The sequence below is a fragment of the Delphinus delphis genome, chromosome 9 (assembly GCF_949987515.2).
Source record: "Delphinus delphis chromosome 9, mDelDel1.2, whole genome shotgun sequence".
NCBI lineage: Eukaryota > Metazoa > Chordata > Mammalia > Artiodactyla > Delphinidae > Delphinus > Delphinus delphis.
In genome coordinates this window covers 84,869,986-84,884,439 of record NC_082691.1, presented here as the reverse complement: position 1 = coordinate 84,884,439, position 14,454 = coordinate 84,869,986, and the positions used below count along the sequence as shown (strand labels likewise).

The following is a 14,454-nucleotide window of genomic DNA, read 5'->3' as shown; positions in this document are numbered from 1 at the left end:
TGCCATCTTGGAACTTAGATTTTCTGGAGGTGAGGGAGGATGTAAACAGACAAAATAGTACTGTGGTAAGACATACAAGGAAACAGACAGTGGGCTGAAGTAGAGAATAGTTGGGGGTCTGTTGGGGTATGTACTTCAGGTGATAAGAAAGATTGCTGAGGAAGTGGCATTTAAGACACACCATAAAGGATAAGAAGAAGCAAGCTATCTGTAGAAGTAAAGAAGTCAGGGCTAGCCAGAAGTAGCCATTGCAAAGGCCCTGAGGAGGGCAAGAGCTTGTGTTTCAGGAAATGAAAGACCAGTGTAGCTAGAAACAAAGGAAGAATGGGCCATGAATGTACTGTGTCGGTCATATTATGGGCTCGGATGAGTGAAATAAGACAACTGTTGATACAGTGATTCACATAGGTTAAGATTTGTTTGGAACTAGAACTTGGTTATTTGTTAGAACTTGTGATTCTAAGTTTTCTTTTTGCATATTCCTTTCTGGAAAGTGAATTTTCACAAATAATGATTGAAAGAGAACTGAGAATTTCAGTCTTCTGTGAAACATAGCCTACAATTGGCCAAACACTCATAGGAAGTTCCTTTTTATGCCTAAGTTTCTATCCCTAGGGAGCCTATAGTACAGCCAGATAAGCCTTCTATATCATACTGAGCATTTTCACTTAGTCTTACTGACTGTCATTATTTTCTGCTGGTTGATCTACTATTTCAGCACAACTCTTGAGATAAATATTATTAATTTAATATGATATCCTCATCTGAAAACCAATTCAGGATAAGCATAGCTGATTTAAACTTGTATGAGTACATTTTGTTTTGTACTCATGAATTTTGAATTATAATGATTGAGGTAACTTTAAAATACTATTTAAAAAACTATATTTTGGGGCTTCCCTGGTGGCACAGTGGTTGAGAATCTGCCTGCCAATGCAGGGGACACGGGTTCAAGCCCTGGTCTGGGAAGATCCCACATGCCGCGGAGCAACTGGGCCCATGAGCCACAACTACTGAGCCTGCACGTCTGGAGCCTGTGCTCTGCAACAAGAGAGGCCGCGACAGTGAGAGGCCAGCGCACCGCGATGAAGAGTGGCCCCCGCTCGCCGCAACTAGGGAAAGCCCTCGCACAGAAACGAAGACCCAACACAGCCAAAAATAAAATAAATAAATTAATTAATTAAAAAACAAACAAAGAAACTATATTTTGGGGGCTTCCCTGGTGGCGCAGTGGTTAAGAATCTGCCTGCCAATGCAGGGGACATGGGTTTGAGCCCTGGTCCGGGAAGATCCCACATGCCACGGAAGAACTAAGCCCGTGCGTCACAACTGCTGAGCCTGCGCTCCTGAGCCCACGTGCCACAACTACTGAGCCCACGTGCCACAACTACTGAAGCCCGCATGTCTAGAGCCCATGCTCTGCAACAAGAGAAGCCACCACAATGAGAAGCCTGCGCACCGTGACGAAGAGTAGCCCCGGCTCGCTGCAGCTAGAGAAAGCCCACACACAGCAACAAAGACCCAGTGCAGCCATAAACAAATAAATAAATCTATATTTTTAAAAACTATATATTTTTAAAAACTATTGTTTGGATTTTTGGTAGGTGCAAGACTACTTTCCTTCCCTTCTCATCCATTTTGTGCCTTTCTCTGCCCAGGTTGCTTAAGCACTATTGGGCTTAATGGGGAGCAGAATCCTGAGTAGGTAGACAATGAGTAGCAGCTCTACCACTTACCTTGGAAGGCGTCACAGACTGGACATACCTTCATCTTTATAGTGGAAGAAGTACCTGCATGATAGGCATTGAGAGGATTAAATGAAGTAATATATGTATGACACTAACATCTCTTTGTAGAGGCTTGGTAAGTATTTGGCACCTATTAACCTTCAACTACCCTGTGCATAAATATGATTATCTCCACTTTTGTACAGGCGGGAAAAGCAAGCCTTAGAGAACATTCACTTGCTCTAGGCTGGTGCTTCTCAAAATTTTATGTGCACACAAATTAATGGCAAATATTTTTAAAGTGCAGATACCGGTTCAGTTAGTCTGGAATGGGACCCAGTTTCTGCATTTCTAACAAGTTTGCCACCTTGAGTAGTTAGACCCTAGGCTACTTACCTAGAAAGTGGTGGAGCTGGGCCTGAAACCCAGGTTTGGTCTAAAGAGAACTATTTAAAATATCAGATTCACCCAAGAAATAAGAAATTAACTTCACATCCTAGTTGGGGCATAAGTTTAGACGTATAAAAGATTTAAGCATTTAGAGAAGTAGGTAAGATACTACTCCTGTCATTTAATTGAGTGATGCCATGTCAGACTAAACTTTCCTTGTTTTCAGCTTTTTCTGTCCAGGTTCTGGAGTTAACCTATTCGATGAGTTAAGTGAGATTTAATTGGCTAGCTTTGTCTTTGAGATAGTTAGTGAAAAGGGCTTCATATCCTAGTGTGTTTTTGTTCATGAATCTTGGAGGGCCACCTTCACAATCAGGTGTTGTGTTGGAGAGGCAAGAAGGAAGGTCAGCAGAGTGGGAAAAGCTTTAATGCCAATATTGTTGAGAGTATGAGGAAAACAGGTTGGCTCATATGACAGTGGTTAGAAAGTGACTGTATGCACCCTTTTTGAAAGACATTTAGGCACTATCAAAAGTACAGCAAGGGGCTTCCCTGGTGGCGCAGTGGTAGAGAGTCCGCCTGCCAATGCAGGGGACACGGGTTCGTGCCCCGGTCTGGGAGGATCCCACATGCCGCGGAGCGGCTGGGCCCGTGAGCCATGGCCGCTGAGCCTGTGCGTCCGGAGCCTGTGCTCCGCAACGGGAGAGGCCACAACAGTGAGAGGCCCGCGTACCGCGCAAAAAAAAAAAAAAAAAAAGTACAGCAAGATACGCATACTGAGATGTTCATTGTAACCGTGTAATAGCAAAACACTAACAGCAACCTACCTGCTCACTAATGGATGCTTAGTTATTTAACTTATGGTACATGGACATTGCACAGGCATTTTTTTTACGGGAGCTTAGATCTATGTGTACTAATAAAGAGGTCCTCCATATATAACCTGAAGAAAGGTGTTTACAGAAGAGTTTACACCTGTCTGTCTGGGTGTACATGATGATGTTAATGTGTGTATATATAAACATTAATATAGACAATAATAATATCTGGGCAGTGGGATTAGAGCGTTAAGGGAATGGGGAGGCTGCTTTATGCCCCACACACATTTTAAAAGACAATTTTTTAAAAACCTAGAACTCAGTGCTTCACCAGATGAGGTTATTTAGCTGTACTGTAAAGCGTTCTCAGAACTGCACTCTTGCCCTGTGACTGTGCCGTCAGCAAACTGTTTGTCTCACTTAGTGGCACCTGAGCCTATCAATCCTACTTCTCCCCATGGTACAGACATGGGAGAGGGAAACCTAATAGTTTTGTCACCTTTTCAATGCCAAATTTTCTTACTATATATATACCCACTGTTGTGTATGTCTAGGTTTATATTCTCTTGTTTTGCTAAATAACCAATTTTTTCCCCCTCATTGTTTAATTATTCAGGAAACACTCCTAGTGAGAACCTTGATTTTTTAACTTCTTAACCATAACTCATAACAATACAGCCTTTATTCACTTTATTGTGTGTGTATATTTAAATCTCAAACTTCTGTTTACTTTAAATTATTAGGCTAGCTTATCACATATTTATCACTCCCATGTCTCTTAATTGTACCTGACAACCCATTTCTTAGTATGTATTAATCATTTCTGTTGGTCTTGAGCTAGCAAGTTTACTAACATAGGAAGAAAGCTTCCTTTCTCAGCTCTGTCACCTGTTACTTGTATGATGCTTAAAATAGCTGCAACCTCCCTTGTTGTATCACATTGCACACCTAGTTTACAGTCCACTTTCACCCCACATCTCTTGACTTTCCAGGGTTTTCTACTTAACTCAGTCACATTGGGATTCTTTTTCTTAGGGTAGGATGTTTCTTTAAAAGAAACTTTTTTTTTCTATTTTAAAATATTATTTCTTTCGCTTATTTTCCTTATGGACTTTTTTTTTTTAAAGCAACATTTAAAGTTTCTGGTAATTTTTTATCCCATTTTTTTATCCTAATTATTTATAAAGGTAATAAATGAAGGCAGCTTATAATGGCTACTTGAACATATCAGATAGAGTATTTGCCTACCAACTACCCTTGGATATAGTTTTTAAGCAGAATTTCAATCAAGAAGACACTGCTATTTTCTGTATCACTGTAGATTACTTTTTAATCCTTTTTTATACTGTTTAGCCAAGCCTTTATTAAATTTCCAACAGATACTTGCTATGTTACCTCTCATAAGTCTTCCAAATGGGTAATAGAAACTGGGCCCAATTGAATAAAAGCATATTCGTTTGTTGTGGAATGCAGAGTTCTCTACATGGTGGATTGTGCTTTAATTTAGCATCCTATCCAGTGTATTCATCTGTAGTTGTGCTTTTTTCAGTATAAAATCTTGACAGTGATCTTGAACCTGCCACTTATTCCTTTGTACATGTATTGCTTTAAAAAAGCCTGAGTCTGTGCTGCTCACTTCCCCCTTATACTTTTTATGAAATCAGGGTTGTTATTAACATTTGACATCTACTCTGCCTAATGAACATGGAGTAGTAAAGGGAATGGCAGGCATTGGTCATTCATGTTCTGGGAAAGAACTAGGGAGTGAGGAGGCACTGAGACCAGGGCTTACAGAGCAGTGATTTATAAGGGCAAGCCAATTGTTATCTTTCCCCCTTTGTTCTGGGTTTACAGGCATTTATATTTGAATTTTAAAGAGCTTGCTGTAAGAAATTTTCCTTGAGATTATTGAAGTCATAAAATTAGGATGAGGAATCATTGGTCTCTAGAGACACAAACTCGTAATTAGCCAGTGCAGAGAAGGAAAGGAAGAAGAGCCATGGCCTGGGTCGCGGACCTGGGTCTTTCCATCAGTAGTTCCATGACTTCAAGGTGTGTTGATTGTTCTTTTTTTTTTTTTTAAGACTATGACCATATATCTAAGATCTCCTTCTCATTTCTGTGATCCACTGTTTTTCACTCTTCCATAATCTTCATCTACTAAATGGGTACCACTGCTTGGTATTTGTTAATTTTCATGGTATTTATTAATTTTCATACATCACCTTGCATTTGTAATGTACTGTATTTAACTTGGAGACTGGCAAAGAAAATATTTCCTTTAAAATGTCACTGCTTACTGTGAAAGACTCACATATGCCTTGATTAGAATATCTGTGGATAGGGATTATCAAACACTTAGCTTAATTCTATTTTCATTGAGTGGCATTGTAGTCTGCATGTCAGGTGTTAGGGTAAAACCTGGTCTGCTATATTTAAAATGAATAAAAGAAGTAAAATTCTCAAGGATTTTCTGAGAAGAGAAGAACACTGGAAACATGATTACAAATACACTGCATAGATATTCCATAAAGCAGTATTAGCTTCTTACTGAGAAGCTGCTTCATGATGCACTTTGCTCTGCACTGTGGATGGCTTGGTGAAGTGGCCCAGAAGGGGAGGTAGAATGTGTTTTAAATAGACGTTTCCGTTAGGATTTTGCAGATGGCCACCTGACTGTGGGGAATTCATCTCTGGGGAAATTATACGTTGCCTGGGACTTTGAAATTTTCAGGTGCTATTGTCATCTATAAGGTTGTGATTCATGTGTTTTTCTTCTCCAGCCTTCTGTGATTAGGTAGTCTGCCTTTGGAATGACAGCGTTCTTTCTTTTAATATGTCCTATCTTCTAAAAAAATTTTTAACAGATTTTCTAGATCATTGGTTTGGATTTTCATTGTCAACTTGATGTCTCTGGGGTATCCTGCATCTTGAGAATTTTGCAAGTCTTTATTTTTTCTCAGCAGTTCAAAGTTGTATTCCAAGTTTACACATTTAAACTGGGTGTTTGACCAGCTGATAGTTCTTTAGCAGTGAGTGTCCCCTATCTACATAAGTAGAGTGTAGTTAAATATATACAGTCTTCTGATTTTAAAAAAAAGAAATGATAAGTATTGGAAATTAAATAAAAAGAAATAATGTCATTAAAATTTTCAAGTGTACACAAGATTAAAGATTACTTTAGGGCTTCCCTGGTGGCGCAGTGGTTGAGAGTCCACCTGCCAATGCAGGGGACACGGGTTCGTGCCCCGGTCCGGGAAGATCCCACATGCCGCGGAGCGGCTAGGCCCGTGAGCCATGGCCGTTGAGTCTGCGTGTCCGGAGCCTGTGCTCCGCAACGGGAGAGGACACAACAGTGAGAGGCCCGTGTACCGCAAAAAAAAAAAAAAATTAATGAATCCCCATTATCCAAATTAAAATTTTACAGTTATCAGTATTTTCTCTCACATCTGTTTCTCTTCTTTATGAAATATTTTAGGGTAAATCCCAGACATTGTTGTCATTTAACACCTACATATATCAGTAGGCCCCTCTTAAAAATGTGAACGTTTTCTTAAATAAGCATAATGACATTATCACACTTAAGAAAATAAGCAGTTTTGGGGGAAGGTGATTTATTTTTAACGTACTGTGAATCAAGCTGTAACAAACCAAATTCTGAAAAGTAACCTTTTCATTAACCTTTTATGAGTTATTTAAGAGTAATAATACTATTTAAGTAATACACTGTTAATTTATGTACATGGATTTGTATATTTTTAGTTAAAAATAAGCAATGCTTTGTTGCCATAAAATAGCAAAGCATCAAAGTATATTAGGGACATCCCTGGTGGCGCAGTGGTTAGGAATCGCCTGCCAATGCAGGGGACACGGGTTCGAGCCCTGGTCCGGGAAAATCCCACATGCTGCGGAGCAACTAAGCCCGTGCACCACAACTACTGAGCCTGTGCTCTAGAGCCCGTGAGCCACAACTACTGAAGCCCGCGCGTCTAGAGCCCGTGCTCCGCAACAAGAGAAGCCACTGCAGTAAGAAGCCCGCGCACCGCAACAAAGAGTAGCCTTCTCTTGCTGCAACTAGAGAAAGCCCACATGCAGCAAAAAAGACCCAATGCAGCCAAAAATAAATAACTAAAATGAAAAAAGAAAGTCCTGGGCTGCAGTTGTCCAACTTGAAATAAAGATCAAAAAAAAAGAAAAGTTTGTATGTTAAAGAGCTGTTTCTATTTTATCAATAGCCTTCTAAATATTTTGAGGTGTTTAATAGGAATTTGAACTTTTTAGAAAATGTAAATCTTATTTCTGTTTTGAGTATTTTCTTGGTCTCAAGATGGCCTCATTGTTTTTCCATATTTCCCTTTGCTTTTCTCTCTCTCACTTCTTCTGCAACTGGGTCATTTCTGACTATCTGACTTTGTAAATCTGCTGTATAAAACATTTTGTTGGGGTCGAATGGCGCTTAGATTTCTTATGTATCTCTCTGATACACTTCTTTTTTCTAAAACCTATTTGAAAAAATTATTTTCCATAACTTATGACTCTTAATTTTTCTTTTGAGTTTTTTACTTTATTATTTGGGAATCTGGTAGCAGAATAATGCATCTAGGGAAGAGCTAAGTTATAATGATTTTCCCATTTAACATTTACTTATATCATGCCAGTGTTTACTTTGGTTTCTGACATGGAAGCTTTAAATGAAAGCATAAACTTGAGAAGAGAAAAAAAAAAAAGCCCCAAAACTCCAAAGGCTAGTATGATTTACAGTCTGCTGGGTGGTAATGAACATGCTTGCTGTTTAACTTAATTTTTGCACTATCTTTGTAAAATTTAAGAAATACATGCATGCTACTTTTTACCCCTTAGTGAGTCTTAAGTGTTCAGTATATCATAGTAAGTTGTCAAATTGTTTGCTTTACTTACTTCTGGACAATACATATTTATTTTGAAGAGGCTATTTTTAAATAAGTGATAACTTCCTCACTCTGAAGTTGTTTAGTTTAGTTGTAAACCTGAAAACATACAGCTAAAAATTATGTATTTTATTTACTGGAGAATGTCTTGCTTAGAATTATTTACCCTTTTAAAAAAAAAAAATTCCGTGAACTTTGGTTATCTGATTTTTGCATCCTACCATAGATACATTTGAAGGAATGGTAGCCCAGTGACGGCTCTCAAACGCAGCTAAAGAAGGAAGAGAAACTAGGAAAAGAACCTGCCAATCCCTTCAGCCTAAGAGTATGGGAAATTTCTACTTCAGGAAATAAGTATATCCCTTACGGTTCCTAAGGGCATCATTGTATTTTGTAGTACTGTATAGCAACTATTATTCATAATGATGACTTAACATGAAGAAAGGCTTAAGGGGCTTCCCTGGTGGCGCAGTGGTTGAGAGTCCGCCTGCCGATGCAGGGGACACGGGTTCGTGCCCTGGTCCGGGAAGATCCCACATGCCGCGGAGTGGCTGGGCCCATGAGCCATGGCCGCTGAGCCTGCGCATCCGGAGCCTGTGCTCCTCAACGGGAGAGGCTACAGCAGTGAGAGGCCCGTGTACCACAAAAAAAAAAAAAAAAAGAAAGGCTTAAGGATATAGAAGGAAACTTAATTTTTTTAGATATTGTAAAAAAAAAAAAAAAGTGTTGCTTAAGTAAATTTTAGTCACATGGAAATTAGTCAGCTTGTGTATTTATTTTATGTTAAAAAAATTGAATTCCTGGTTCTGTCTGACGCTGAGCCAGGTAGATACCTTTGTAGATAGATCATTTCATCTTCAACAATTCTGTTTGTGAGGTAGTAACCCCTCCCCAAAGTAAAGCCCCCCCCCCTTTTTTTTTAGAGATTAAGAAACAAACTCCAAGTTAAGCAGTTTACAAGGTAACTCCTTTTAAATCGCAAGTTTCCCAAGCTGCTTACAGTATATTGCCTCTTGGTTCGTCCATTTATACTTCAGATTTAGCATGTTCAGAACTGAACTTAGCATCTTTGTTCCACTTTGCCCTTAATAGTATCACCTCATCTCTCTGACAAACCTAAATCTATCCTTAGATCTCAGACTGGCAGCCTCAGTCTATGCCTGCCTTACAGCTTCATTCATGTGTTCATTTTATACATACTGATTGGGTACCTACTGTGTGCCAGGTACTCTTCTAGGCGCTAGGAAATGGCAGTGAACAAAATAGACAATCCTATTGGCGCGCGGGCTTCAGTAGTTGTGGCTCGCCGGCTCTAGAACACAGGCTCAGTAGTTGTGGTGCATGGGCTTAGTTGCATGCTGCATGTGGGATCTTCCCGGACCAGGGCTGAAACCTGTGTGCCCTACATTGGCAGGTGGATTCTTAACCACTGTGCCACCAGAGAAGGTCCCTCATAAGCTCTTAAGAGAGCTGCCGTAGCTAAGTTCTTCTAAATTGTCATGCTTGTTAAATGCTAAAGTTCTGATAACTGACTACATTAATTTTTCAGAACTTTTATAACGAAAAAATTCAAACTAGAGAGAAAAATATAATGAAAACCCCATGTACCCATCACTCAGATTCAGTAATTGTTGACTCAGGACCAATGTCCTATCTTCTGTACCTCTCTCTCCTAACTCTTCCCACACTGGATTATTTTGAAGCAAATCCTGGACCTACATTTTAATTAGTAAATATTTCAATTTATATCTCTAAAGGAGAAGGTTTCTTTATAAACATAACCCTCACAGTATTATTTTTGTGATATTTTGTTCGTTAGTGGATTAGTAGACATACCATATTTTTATCAAGAAAACTAGGTAGTGAAGGTTGCCCAGTTTCTTCAACTTTCGTGATGTGATTAATCTCAAGGAGAGTTTAAGCAGACTGGTCTGAACATGTGGATAGAAAGCCCACGCAAATTGCTTTTACCTTCTGCACAGAAGCAACCCGTTCTTTATCCTAGTCCCTTACTGCCATGGGCACAGCTCAGGGAGGCCACCTTCCTTTATCTTACAGACTCACTATCAGCAAATTTAGGAAGCAATGCTGTCTGAATCCTTGACCTGTTAACAGGCTTAGCCCTTGGCTCCCTTTCTGGAAAATCCCAGAAGTATATAAAAATCATTTCTAAAATCCCGACAGACACGTTTTGCCAAGAATGTCAGTTATCTCTTGACGGCTTGGCATTAACCTTTAAATATTACATTGTGTAATCATAATGCCATTCAGGGAAAATAAGTTGGTGGGTGGCTGGCATTTTAAAAGTGAAATGAACTTGGGTTCCTGGGAATGTTAATCATTATTCTACTGAAAATGCTGACATTTCTTAATAGTGAAATGCTAAGTAAGTAAAAAGCAGTATTTTACAAATAACTTAGACGTGAGTAAAATGTGATTTTTATGGGTTTATTTAACATATTTTTACCAGAACAGTATCTGAAGGATATTTTATATTTTCAAGCTTTGAAAGTGAGAAAGTAATGAAGGAACCTTCTAGTGAGTTCCCACCAGGCTACTAGCCTGACCAGCACATCTCAGAAATAGATCATTGTAACCTGTCATTGTAACCTGCCTTCTCATTTGCCTTCCTTGCCCTTGACTTTGCAGCAGGGAGCAGAAAGAAACTCGTGGCCTCTACCATAAATATACATGGTAACAGTAGTCAAGTAATTTTATATTTTTTGTGGGTAAGTCATTCATTCATGGTGATGGAATGGCTTATTTTTAATGCAGTGTTTTTCTTTCAACTAAACTTAAATTCTTTTTTTCCATCTGATTTAGTGTCTGTACCACTCCAAGGCAGCATAAATTTAGTACAGCTTCTTCATTTTACCAACTTGGTAGAAGTTTTTAAAGGTTTCATTCAGTTTACTTTTAGCTTTTCATGTGAAATGGACTATAATAACACTTTAATTTACAGTATAATGTGTAATTTAAGACAGACCCAGTGTATCTGGAATGTGGGTTATACCAGGGATCATGGGAAAGAGGAGGTTTGGAGCATTAATTTCTAATCTCATTTTCACATGACCTTTTCAAAAGGAGAATCTTCTTTGAAAAGTAGGTAACAGCATGGACTAAATCCCAAACGGATCACAAAATGGAAGAAACCCAGACTTAACTGCATCTACGTAAAAGATAGAAAAGATATCTTCAGTTTTCAAGAGGGGACATTCATGTGGATAACTTATAATTTTAAATGATTAATTAAGAGTAATTGCTGTAGATTAGTGTCATTCATAGCAAGTTAGGTCTGATTGATAGGGAATGCTGCTTTTACAGATTCTTATATTGTAAAATTAGTTTGACTTCTTTTGTTAAACTCATTTAATCCTCTACCTTACTTCATTATTATCCTTGCAAATTTATTTAGTTTAATGTCTGAGATATCTTTATATGCGGTACTACAGTGTATTCATTTTGACTACTTCTGGATACCCCAAGTTAAACAGAAACATACATTAGAGGAGCTCTGGTTGGGGAGAAGACACTAGTAAACAGTAATAGACACTAGTAGCAGCCTGTTGCATAAATGGCTTATAATTCTTTTTCCTATTGATAAATACTTAAATTATTTTCATTTTAAAAATTTAAATAAAAAATATCTGTACATGTATCAGATAGTCTTATATTTAGTAAACTTCTTTTATTAAATAGTAACATATGTATAAAAAGTGCACAAATCATTTTTGTAGCTCATTGATAAATGGAACTGTAAATAAAAGTGTAATCGGCACTCTAGAAGTCCCTCTCAAACCCCTTTCCAATGACCAGGCCCCACTAGAGGGTGACCACTATCCTAATTTCTAACACCTTGATTCATTTAGCCTGTTTGAAATGTGTGTAGATGGAATCATATTGTATGTGCTCTTTGGTATCTGCTTTGTTTCACTTACTGTAATATCTTTGAGACTCATCCATTTACATGTACAGTTAATTTTTTATTGCTGTGTAATATTCTGTTGGGTGACTGTACCATAATTTATCCTTTTTACTGTTGATGAACTTTTGGGTTGTAACCTAATTTTTGGATATTACAAGTAGTGCTATACGAACATTCTTAAACGTGTTTTGGTGAACATAGCTATTCCTGTCTACTGGGAATAGTGCTGATGAGTGTGGGACATGCATGTGTGCAGCTTTACCGTGCCAACAGTTTTCCAAAGTGGTTGAAACCGTATCACACTCCCACCAGCAGTGTCTGTTTTTTGTTTTTTTAAAAATAACTTGAAAGAAGTGAAATTTGAGTAAAAGAGTAAATTCATTTTAAGTAGTATAGTGCTAAATTTGTCCTCAGGAATACCAATTTATACTCCACTGAACACTGGGTTTTATCTAGCTCTTTCATCTTTATGAATTAATAGTGGAAAATATCTCATTTTTAAACTAATGAGTTGGACTTTTTATGGCTTAATTTCAATTTTCTCAACTTGGCTCTTCTGGTCTTTTCTTTTTAGTTTGTCCTTTGTCCTGACTTTATTTTTTATAATATAGAAGTTTTAAATGTGTGTCTGTGCTTGCATCTGCTGATTTTTCCCTCTGTGGTTTCTGGCTTTGGTGTCATTCTTAAGAAAGCCTTTTATCCCCAAGGTTTTTTTTGTTTGTTTTTTTTGAGAACTTAGTTATTTGTAATTAACTTTGTTTATTGTAACTAGATTTGACTTTTACTAACACAAGGGAGCTTTTTTGGTTGTTTTTGTTTTAAAACAATTTAAACATGTACTTTAATTTATTACATTAGCATTAGCTTTGGAATATTTTGTAAGGAGGTGCCAGGAAGAATTTAGTACACCAAAGCATGCATGCATGTTTCGTTTGACCATGAGAAATGAAGCCAATTTTCCAATGTGGATACTATTTGAATCCTTTCAGTGTGCATGTTATTAAAATAGTTTTCAAAAAGAATGAGATCAAATAGGCTGAATTATCTTATTATTTAATATCTCTAGTGGATACTGTTCATTGCTCTTGAGCAAGGACTTTGCCAAAAATACACCTGGCCTCTGTTCTGTGGCCTACAGGACAAAGGATTGGAGAGCCAAATACTTAATTTCAAGCCTTTAAAACTAACATTTTTCTCTATTTAAGAGATCACTTAAAATTCCTTTGGCTTTTTTTCTTTTGTATAATAGTACACATAATTAAAATGTAATTTGCACTGGTGGTTGAGAAAGATGAGACCAGTCTGTCATATCTGGTTGTTGTTGGTGGTTTTTTTTAAGGTTACAGTGGGATTTGAGAGCTCCCGAAAGCCCCCACCATCTAAAATTTTTCTAGTAGAGTCATTATTGGGTTAGACTACAAAGCAGAGACAAAACAGATATTAAGCCAGTAGCCCTCTCTTCTGCTGATGTGGGTTGGTTTGGTTTCTATAATCAAATCTTAGTACCTTAAAGGGGTGGGTCTCGGGACAAGTAAATTTTTGAGGAAGGGCACACAGAAGTGTTAGTGCTCTGTGATTCCAACCCCGAGCACATAAGAACCTAGAGGCCAGTCTCAAGGGGATGGAAAAGAGGGAGGAAAAGAGTAGGTGAAAATAAATACTACAGATAAGATTTAAAAAAAAAAATTTTTTTTTTTGCTTGTCTTTTGCATTTGGCAATGCTACTTATAGCAAGGTTATATCACTAGTTATTTTGATTATTCTCTAAGCCAGGGAGAAAATTATGGGGACTTCCTGAGTAAATGTGTAATTTTAGGAGCACAGCATTTCCAGTTCAGGAGAATCGGTGTTTTGCTGAGTGCTTGAATTTGACTAAAGGGAATGCTGGATTTATGTTAAAGGGTCATTGGGGATAGGATGGGGTGGGGACAGTACAGAGGGGAGAAAAACTAAAATTAAGTGCCTATTTTTCATACTTATATATACAATGTGGTCTTACACATTTTACATACTTAACCCATTTAATCTTCACAGAGGTCTGTAAAGTGGTGTTTTCCTGATTTGCAAAGGAGAACAAAAGGCTCAGGGAGTGAGTTTACATTATTTTGTCTAGGCTCAAATTCAGTATATGGCAGTTCTAGGATTTGAACCCGAGCTTCTCTGAATCTAAAGCTCATTCATATTCTTTTCACAAGAGCGTATATTGCCTTTTAAATTACAAGAATTATTATTCATGTTTTATATTTTATTGCTTTCATTATAAAATGTTGGTAACACTTTAAATGGCATATCTTGAGGAAGCCATCTTTAGTTCTTCTGGGTAATATAAAGCCTGTGTAATTTCCTTTACCTTCCACCTTAGCATCGAGAGTAAGCATGAGGTTACGATCCTAGGAGGACTCAATGAATTTGTAGTGAAGTTTTATGGACCACAAGGAAGTAAGTATATGTGTTGGTATGTGTTTTTTATTACAATCTTTTACTCTATTCCTTAATAGACAGTGAGAATATCAAGGGAGATGGTGATATGTGTAGTTTTTGAAAAGTAAATTTAATTTAATTCTAGAAGCAGTGAGGAAATCTTGCTCTTATCATAATTACTTTATATGCTTTTCTCTTTTATCTCTGTGTGACAGTATTAAACATGAATTGTGAATTCTGGGTTTTGTGGAAATGTTTTTTGTTGT

General features: G+C 37.7%; 1 protein-coding gene across 4 annotated transcripts in view; it reads left to right on the top strand.

Moving 5' to 3' along the window:
- The window catches only part of UBE2H (ubiquitin conjugating enzyme E2 H), a 98,272-nt gene that overhangs the window by 40,880 nt on the left and 42,938 nt on the right, over positions 1-14,454 (top strand). For 2 of the 4 annotated variants that reach the window (XM_060020877.1, XM_060020879.1), the window contains exon 2: positions 14,130-14,206. In XM_060020877.1, coding sequence (XP_059876860.1) covers positions 14,130-14,206 — 77 coding nt within the window. Of the gene's footprint in view, positions 1-1,218; positions 4,988-7,763; positions 8,168-14,129; positions 14,207-14,454 lie in introns of those variants that run through there. The other 2 variants (XM_060020878.1, XM_060020880.1) reach the window with 2 other exon arrangements.